General features: G+C 33.3%; 1 protein-coding gene across 2 annotated transcripts; it reads right to left on the bottom strand.

Moving 5' to 3' along the window:
* Positions 1–9,177, bottom strand: LOC144976153 (putative tyrosine carboxypeptidase MATCAP2). Of its 2 annotated transcripts, none has more exons than XM_078920335.1 (6): positions 9,014–9,177; positions 5,494–6,076; positions 4,709–4,821; positions 2,516–2,679; positions 1,325–1,630; positions 1–464 (listed from the first exon to the last, which is right to left on the bottom strand). In XM_078920335.1, exons 1-6 carry the CDS (start codon positions 9,037–9,039, stop codon positions 202–204), a joined length of 1,455 nt encoding a protein of 484 aa, XP_078776461.1. In that variant the 5' UTR covers positions 9,040–9,177; the 3' UTR covers positions 1–201. The 2 variants fall into 2 exon arrangements, with proteins under 2 accessions (XP_078776461.1, XP_078776462.1); XM_078920336.1 differs by having other exon boundaries at positions 9,086–9,136.
* Between the last annotated feature and the right edge of the window lie 1,080 nt (positions 9,178–10,257).

Raw genomic sequence — 10,257 nt, 5'->3', positions numbered from 1 at the left:
ACTACATATACTGATCCACATTAAGAGAATGATCCAATAAAGTCCCATTCAGTTTGGCTCCATTTGAAGCATTATCTAATCCTCTCAGGTAGTTTCTAACGAAATTTAATCAGATTATTTTGGATTCATGAGTGTACTGTTATTCTTCTTTTTATTGTTATTATTATTATTAGTATTCCTTCAAAACATTACTCTTACATATCAATCAACACTACTGAGTACAGCGTCGGTCAAGCCGTTGGTTTTAGCAATCCAGTCCAGATTGAAGCGATAAGCGGTGAGATCATCCATGAACCATGGAATCCGTGTTTTGTCGAGTTGAGCAATTTCCACCACTGCCTCCCTGTCCACATCCTCCCAGGAGACTTTACCCAGTCTAACCAACAAATGGAAATCAAGCACACGTCGGCGCTTCAGAAGTTGTAAAGCCCCTTCAAGATATACCTGATCTTTGCAGAAACTTCCTGTGATTAGATGAACGAGATATTTTTAAAAAATATGACCATGTTATTATCATATTAACATATTTGCATTTTAGTATTGAAAATCATAACTGTAAAATAGGGAGGTAAGCACCAATGCAAGATAAATATATAAAAAGTCTAGTATAAAACTAAGCCAATGTAGCAGTCAGAAAAATAAGAGGGGCTGTTACAAAAAAAATATGGAAGAGTGGCCATGTCAGCCATAATTTTGCATCATATTTAGTGAAATTTGGAGGACACTTGATTACAACCCTACTTTCGACAACAAAATATTTTTTTATGAAATTTGGACTTCATTTGAGTTGGTGATGTCATTTCAAAACGGCTACCTTAATGACAGTCTGTCAAAATCTATGTCCAGTAATAACATTTCTGATTTTGAGGGGAGTGACACCAAGAAAATATCCACAAAAGGCTTTTAAATGTATACAAAGATCAAGCTTTTGACTTTTAGCAATGTCTTCGGGTGGTTCAATCTTATTTTTAAAAATTGCTCCAATGATCAATTTCAGGGGAAAAAAAAGGAAAAAAAAAGAAAGATAGAAAGAAATTCAGGACAGAAATATCAGCAAAATCATGAAAACTGTATCTGGGAACTGTACCGTATGCTTCACTTGAGACGCAATTCAGTAATAAAAAAGAACTGCAGTATTCATGAAAAAGGACCACCCCTTCATTTCTTTTCCCTTTCTTTACTGACTGTGCTTAAACTTTTCCAGGGAATCAACTTAGCACCATCCACATCTGGACTCCTACACAGGTCCTTCATATCACAAGCAGTGTCATTACCATTGAACCACAAAGCTGAACAAGATCTGAACACAAGACTTCGATATTACCTGGTCTAGAGGTATCAACTTGTCCTCGTTTGGCTCGCAGGCAATAATCCCATCGCACCTCTGGGTTGTGCACGTACTGGCCGAGATGGTGAAAAAGCTCTTTGAAAGACAATTTGGCTGCCATGTAAGTGGTATAATACAACAAAGCTGCCCTCCATAGATAAGGCGTATCCCGCATAAGGACACTGTGCAAGGAAGCTAAACCTTCTTCTGTTGGGTTTATGGGACCCATCGCAAGCTCTCGCCTTACACGGTTGCTTTGCCAGGGTTGATAGCGTGTATTACAGCTTCTAAGATAGTGAGTACCTGAAAAAGTTAAATTGACTTCAAAATTATAATTTAGAACTTTTAATAGAACATTAAATGAAAAACAATGTTTGCATTATCATGTTTAATGACATAATACCCTATTAAATACAGCATGTTGCCTTCCTTCCAAGACAACTTGCTAATTGTCAGGTACTCAAGTTTTCAAGTCAAATTAAACTAATAACTGCATTATTGATTTGCCCTTGTTGATAAAACTGGAGATTTTTTTTTTTTGCATCCAACTTCATCAAGGTTGTTTTTTGGAGTTTTTTTGTGTGTGTCTAACTTCATTCTCGCTTTGAAACTTTTGAGCTTCAAGCAGAGACATGTATTTTGAACAATGTATGAAACATGCTATATGAGACTTCAAGTGGTGAATAACTACCATATATGACACTCCATTCATTATGTCCATTTTCTTTCCAATCCACTCTCTGTCTATCCCGCACAAGTTGAATAGCAGAGTAAAATTAAGATCTTCTAAAAAATACTTTCACATGCCCAAACTCTTATCCAATGGGTAATAGCTAATTGTAACCAAACAAAGTCCTATCGCTTGGAATAACCTGGTTTGAATTTCGGCAGAGTCAATTTATATTTTTTCAGACCTGTCTGTCCATTTGGCAATTTTTGTATAGCTGGATCTAAGTTAGATTTAGTGGGAAAAACATTAAGCTAAGCCAGCACCCTGTCAAAAGGGTAGCAAGTAACTGTTATTAATTTTTTAACACTAGAGAAACTAGAATAGACTCAAGTTCCATCTTTCTTAATTCTTCTGATGGAATACTTAATTCATCTATGTATTGTTTATTTATTTATTTGCTTATCTAATTATTTATTTATTCATTTATCTGCATTGTAATAGTTCCTGCAACAACATACCTATTTCATGCCGTAGTAACCCCTCAGCCCAATTCTCTCTGAGATTGACGCATCGTACATTTAAAACAGCCTTGCCTTTTGCCCTCGTCATGGAACCTCTGCTTAAAATGTCATCCCGTAAGTTGACAATGATTTCCTCTTCAAGCTCTTCATTACTAAGGTACCTTTAATATACATGGTGTTTCAATAAATGAGTGAATCAATTAGTGAATGAATGAATGAATGAATGAATGAATAAATTAAATGACAAATGAATGAATACATGCCTGAATAAATGAATAAATAAATGAAGGAATCAAGTGAAAAAGCAGATGAAGGAATGATAAGTGAACACATAGATGAATAAATAGAGAAAAGGAATTAATGAATAAATTATGAATCATAAATCAAACAAAAGAATATGTAAATCATTCAATAAATAAGAGCAATCCAAGGGTAACAAAACAATCATTGTAAAAAAAAAGAAAGATTAAATTACCACACTCATCAATGATCTCGATGTGGTGGGTTTTCTTTTTACAGTTTCAGGGTTATGATTGAGTTACTCATCATCATCATCATCATCATCATCATCATCATCATCATCATCATCATCATCATCATCATCACCATCATTGTCATTGTCGTCATTATCAGCATCAGCATCATCATCATTAATATTTTTATTATTATTATTATTATTATTATTATTATTATTATTATTATTATTATTATTATTATTATTATTATTATTATTATTATTATTATTATTATTATTATTATTATTGTTGTTGTTGTTGTTGACATTATTATTATTATTATTATTATTATTATTATATTATTATTATTATTATTATTATTATTATTATTATTATTATTATTATTATTATTATTATTATTATTATTATTATTATTATTATTATTATTATTATTATTTTATCATTATTATTATTTATTATATTATTTTATCATTATTATTTATTATTATTATTATTATTATTATTATTTATTATTATTATTATATTTTATCATTATTATTATTATTATTATTATTATTATTATATTATTATTATTATTATTATTATTTATTATTATTTTATTATTATTATTATTATTATTATTATATTATTATTATTATTATTATTATTATTATTTTTATCATTATTACAGTCCACTCCGGATAATCGCAAAACCTTGGGATCAGCGAAAATGTTGTAATTAACTGAAGTTGAGTTTCCTGTCCATTACTGAAACATTTTACACATATATGGTAAACACAAACCAGTTGTTGTAAACATTGTTCTTAGTTCACCATAGACTGAGCAATTTGATTGAAAAAAAAAAATCATATGGCAGCCCTGTATGGATTTTGACAAGCAAAAGCAGCTTTGATGCAAGCCGACATCTTATTCAGATTGGATTCACTTTCACTCTTTCATTCTCAACATTTGTAATAGTCAAAGAGATTAGCCATGATGAGAGACAATAAGCTCTCACTTAACATGTTGGTCACAATGTGCAGTTGTCAATCCCAAAACAAAGGAATTCGCTTAGTCTCTCTTTACAACTGTCATTATCTACCTATTGTCTAGACTATGCCCAGCCCCTCGCCTCCTATTTAATAGTCACAGATGACATCACAAACCCATACTGAAAAGCCTCGCCCTCTTTTGTCTCTTATAGAGTGGTAATACACTACTGTAGCATTCAGTCCAGCTCACTCTCTATTCTTAAACCTGTCATGATTTCACCAATGTTTGAATTTAATCATAATATTTTATTTGATTGCTTTCTTGAATTTGACACTTTTTAATGTTGAAAATTAGTTGCGATTAACCAAAGTTTGTTGCAATTAACCAGTGACTTTTATATAGAATTAATTCTGTTTCTTGGGAAATGTTGCGTTTAACCGAAAGTTGCGATTAACCGGAGCAGACTGTATTATTTTATTATTATTATTATTATTATTATTATTATTATTATTATTATTATTATTATTATTATTATTATTATATTATATTATTATTATTATTATTATTATTATTATTATTATTATTATTATTATTATTATTATTTATTATGATTACTGTTTTTTTTTTTCCTTTTTCAAATTTTCAATCATCTTTTTATCTTTGTCAGTTTTAACACTCAGTTAATGACCAATATCACCACATCATCAAAACAGACAAAATGTATCAATCAAAATCTTCTTACTTTTTGACTAGTGCATAAATTTGTGATTTACTAAGTATTTTTCCACCGGTTTCTTCTTCAAATGCCTCGTAACACCCAAAATGCTCTATGGCCTTCTCCATGATCAACACAGCCTGCGAGGAAAGAAACGAGAAAATTATATAAATAAATGAATAAATAAATAAACAAAAGTAATCTAATAAATAATTACTTGAATTAATATATAAATAGATAAATAAATAAATAATTATATAAATATATAAATAAACAAAATATAGATACATTTTTTAAAAAATTTAATAAATAAAATGGCAAGGCTTCACCATGTTCATTATTTAAGCAGAGCAATTCATTTATTCTTTCAGCAGGCTATATGGAACTTGGAACCAAATTTTCTTTTCATGCTGTATAAGTCGTCAGTACTTATGCATTTTCAAACTGAAGTGGATATTCGAACTTGATCCTGAATAGTCTCCCCTGGCTATTCGGTCTCAACTCCAATGTGCGTACATAATCACAGGAGGGTGCAGGGGGGGGGGGGGGCACAGTGCGGGCATTGGGCAGAGGGAGGAATGGATAAAAGAAGAGATCAGAAGAAATTAGGTTTTGCTGATATCAGACTGACTCAGCTGACACTTGACGCTCCTACTTTGGGCTTGTAGCGGGATTGATTCTTGTCAAACACTATCAGAATATGTATCATTTTCTCCTGATTTTATTTGGACATTTTGTAAAGTATACAGCAATGAGAATTGGTGTATTCTTCAGTAATAATTACACCTAAGTAACTATTCTAAATGACTTACCTGGTGAATGTATTTGTCAGAAGGTTCTTTAAATTTATCAATGTCCTCTGCATATCCTCTATAAGAAAAGAATGGATTGTAATTAAAGTTTGCCCTCATGAACCGTTCATGTTCAGATTTTTCATTCACTGGTTTGATTGCCACTAGCAAAGGAAGTTTTTTCTTTGCTTCAGTTTTGTCTAGGGGTAACATTTGATGTCGGATAGGGGTTGCTGCTAGTTCATTTATTCTATCGGGAGAAAGTAAAGCTTGAACTTGTAGTTTATTATGTTTTGTTTTGGTTGATTTTTGTAGTAGATTTGAGTCAGACAAACTTGAAAGATTTCTCTCCAAGGGCACTAATGTTGATGAATGTGTATTGTCAACTGATTTCCGGAATTTGGTTGTCTTCTTCCGTTTCTTTTTGCCATTGGCCGCTCTCTCAGGAGCTGGGACAGCTTGGAGTACGCTCTTTTTATTACTTTTGGATTGAACATCCATTATCGTGACACACTGGGCACTCGGGTATCCTTGGTACCAGTTGCCACTGGCCCGGTCCATATTGGACACTGACTGTCGATATCTTCTATAAAACATGTTGAATCTGTGGAGTGGAAGATATATATTGAAGTGAAATAAATTAAATGAGAACAATAAAACTGCCAAAAGTGTAATGGCTTCCTTAGAATTAGAAATTTGTTTTTTTAAAAAAGATTTTACAATGCTCGACATATTTAGCACAAATAAAAAGGAAAAAAATGGGATTGTGAAAAGATTCTAGAATTACAAGAAAAAGGACATGAGAAAAAATAAGACAAAGGGGACCAATTTTAATAGGGAATAAATGTGTGAAGTGTGTTCCGGAATTAAGTTTCCATCCTCTATAACTTCGCTAACAAGCAACCAAGAACTAACGAAATTTGAGACAATATAACGGCATATCAAAGAAATGTTGAAGCCAAATTTTACGTATATTGATTGTCGTGTCATAAAGCTGTGATGTAGCAAGTTTGTTTTACTTTTTCTCCTTGTCCAAACTTAATCAAAGGAAAATGGCTGAGCAACACATTGATGCAACCTTGTCACGCTATGATGTTTAGGTTGTCACCAAATTTTCAACTCTTCTCGGCAAATTTGCTGTCAAAATACATGGAGACCTTTGTAAAGTTTTGGACACATTGCTCCTTCAATTCAATCTGTTAGAAGGTGGGTCAGGGAATTTGAAAATGGGAGATTTGACATGCCGGATTAGTAACATACTGGGGACTCCTTTTGTCACTTGTAGAGATACTGTTGCAAGAACAAGAGCTGCTGTGGAAGAAGATTCAAGAAGAATTTGTAGGGAGACAAGTGAACTTGTTGGTATGTCCATTACAACCGTTTCCTGAATATTGATCAACGAACTTGACAAGAAAAGGTGTTCACAAAGTGGGTGCTTCATTTGTTTGCAGAAGAACAAAAACAATTGCATGTTCAAGCAGCTCAGAACTTTTTGAATCATGTTGAGGAAGATGGTGTTGAGTTTCTGAAAAGAATTGTCACTGGCGATGAAACATGGGTGTACTCATTTGATCCTGAATTGAAAAGACAATAAGCTCTTTGGCTTGATTCGGATACACCAAGACCACAGAAGGCTTGCATAAAACAAGGAGAAAGAAACGGGTTTTTTTCGACACACGTGGCATTATACTAAACTGGCCTGTCTCATCTGGTCAAACTGTTAACGGAAACTATTACAGATTCGTTCTTAAAGGCAAAATGATACCAGCAATACAAAAAAAAAAAAGACCCACTTTGCTTGAATGAGGCATCATTCTGCAAGTGTTGTGAACAAGCTTCTCCAGGGCTACTCGTGGGAATTGTTGGAACACCTGCCCTATTCACTAGCAAAGGAGGAATGCAATCGTGGCCTTAGACAAACAGCCACTGGTCGCCATCTTTGACCTTTGGGTGCACTGAATGCAGAAGTGTGTGGAACTTAATGGTACTTATGTTGAATAGGTAATTGAATAAACTTGATACAAAATACAAGATTATTCATCATATTATGTGAGTACGGCATGACAGGGAAACTTAATTCTGAAACATACCTTGTAGATTCCAAGTGCGCAGTATCAGTGTACTTAGTTTGAGATCACTTGAAAGTCTTATCCAAACACCAGCACAGGATCCCACTAAGAGGAATACACTCAAATGTTTACATGATATGTTCAAAACAAGAAGGATAACTATCGATACATAAAAGAGATTATTTACAAGGAAAAAATCCTCCCCAAAACTAATACCAAATGCTTGACTGTTACCCTCTCGGCAAGGACTCTGGCAAGAGCCAGGACAAAACAAAGCTATCCCATTCTAAGACAAAGACAGAAAGCAACTTGGAAAACAGATAGAGGATAGAAGACACAGTAAGTCATCTCCTGACTTACATGGACGGTCGAAGGACCCCATCTTGCATTAGAATTTTAATATGGACATGAAATTATGATTGTAGTAATTACATAACTTTTATTATTACTTCTTTATTTTTACTTTTTGAAGCACTGTGAGAATTTCGTACTTTACATTACCCTATTTAATGTATACTGATGTTCACCTGACAACTTTTAAGTGAATAATGGCGTATGAAAGACAGACATGCACTCAAATTAGAGTTCTATATAAAAGCACATTTCCCAGAGAAAAAAATAGTTTGGCATTGCTTGAACTTTTTTTCATGATATCTTTATTTATTTTCTTTTTCAGTTCAATATTTTGTTCAAAGCACTGAGTACATTTAGAACTTAGGTGAACAACACCTCTAAAATCATTTATGGTTGATTGGTAATTTTAAGCGTACGGTGCCGTTTTATTTTTAAGTTTCAGCGAACGACTATGATGGCGTAGAAAAGATACATGAATATCAAATGAGTTGTTTTTTTTAATTTCACAGAAATTGAACATCATAGTGTGGCAAGGTTGAGTATTTTTTGTTTATTTGTTTAATCTATTTTTGATTTATGTTTTTATCTGGTCATTTGTATATTTACTTAGACTAAGATCATTGGGGGCAGCGTGGCTCAGCAGTATGGTCTTTGCTTCGCATCCGAAATGTACCGAGTTCGATCACCCGCCGCTGCACTGTACTGTGTGACCTTAAAGCAAGTCACCTCACCCTGGCTCAATTTGCACGCTGCACTGCGGCTGACACCTGGGTTATTTCCAGTCTTCCCTTGGAATTGACCCAAGAGAGAAATTTCTCCTATGGGATGAATAAAGATAATTTTATTTATTTATTTTAAATTTCTCAGTGTTTCTCGGTTCGATCAAAATAAATGATTTTTTAAAAACTCCGTGGTGTCACTTTCTTTACAAGCCCAGTCAATGCAAATAATTATAATAAGCTTTCTTGCCCCGTGCCATCTACTAATCATCCTTTGAAGGTAACGCCAAGAGGAACAATAACAAAGACAAAGAAACAGGTGAGCAGATTAAAATCATAAAATTTATAACATTGACTTGATTATTTATTGGTTATTGTTCAACACCGAAAAACTCTTACACTGTCCGTAGTAGATACAATATCATTTGGTTTTGCTATAAATCCATATACTACATAATATGATAATACAACCATGTCATGAAATTTACAAATCGAATCTCCTTAGACTCATCTCCAGTAAAGGCTCCACTGCATCTCTTCTCTATACTCTATTGTATTTCCAGTTCGACATTTTCGTCCAATGACAACGACAACAGTTTCTACAGTAACAACACTGCTTTATGAGCGTTACTTCCCTTGAGTTTACGTAGCTCTGTACTAAAATATGATAATACAAATATTCTATTGTTCTCAATTACCGTTGGGTCACCAAACTAGTTCAGACGTGTTTAAGGCTGAGAAGGATCGGTTTAAATTCACGCATTGTTGTAAATATTTTTTTGTTTACCCAAATGTGGTTGAAAATCTGAGTCTAACCAAGTTGACAGTGAAAAATGTTTTCCCATAAATCATTGTCATTTCATCCCAGCATTGTCTATCGAAAATTAAGGCTCTTTACTCACATTATCTCACCATACTCGGGTGAAATAATGATATTCTACAACACAATTGGTCAAATTGTGAATTCATATGAGTGATGAACCCTCCAACTGGCTCGTAAAACAACTTGTCAGTCGGAAAGAATTGTCACAGGGCCTCACAGGCGTCATGTTTCATTTTACACCATGCGCTTTGAGGTTTCGACGAAAGGCGCTATATAAATATGCTTTATTATTATTCAAGGACATTTTGGCTGCAAACATTTATTAAGCGCTTTGAGCATAGTATTTAGTGGATAGTGAGCTGTATAAAAACTAATTTTAGATATGTATATAAATAGCATTATAAAATTCAGGCAGGAAAAAAAAATTGCGACAAGTATGTTTAAAAATAAAATCATCAAATTTGAATAGCATGAGAGTAATGAGCAGCTGTCGCCGAAGGCAAGCGACAAATAAAATGAACAGCGAATTATCATGGACTCGTCATGCCATGTAGACTTCACAATATTATAATAAACCTACTTCATTCTCACCTCCCTCCCAAAAATTATATATATAATACGGTATATGAAACGGATGGCGAGAAAAACAAAGTGAGTTAATGTGACTCATACTATAAAAGCGGACAAAACAAACAATGTTTCGACCTTAGGCTTCCCTCGGGTTATACACAAAACACGCAGATAATGTCGAGAGAGAATTTTACACATTTTATTTACATTGTAATGAAGTCAAATTACGACGAGGGAAAGATGAGAAAGG

This window comes from Berghia stephanieae, chromosome 7, assembly GCF_034508935.2.
Source record: "Berghia stephanieae isolate SIO BIC M18660-M18661 chromosome 7, UCSD_Bste_1.3, whole genome shotgun sequence".
NCBI classification, from domain to species: domain Eukaryota; kingdom Metazoa; phylum Mollusca; class Gastropoda; order Nudibranchia; family Aeolidiidae; genus Berghia; species Berghia stephanieae.
The sequence above is the reverse complement of the archived record's forward strand: the minus strand, read 5'-3'. Positions and strand labels throughout refer to the sequence as shown.

Bases quoted from the DNA above. Each gene is read 5' to 3' on its own strand.
- LOC144976153 (XM_078920335.1), bottom strand. From the start codon at position 9,039: ATGATATTGTATCTACTACGGACAGT. The intron at 4,822-5,493 runs GTAAGTCATTTA...CTTTCCTCGCAG, and splicing joins CTGACAAATACATTCACCAG to GCTGTGTTGATCATGGAGAA. The intron at 465-1,324 runs GTAATATCGAAG...ATCTAATCACAG, and splicing joins AGTTGATACCTCTAGACCAG to GAAGTTTCTGCAAAGATCAG.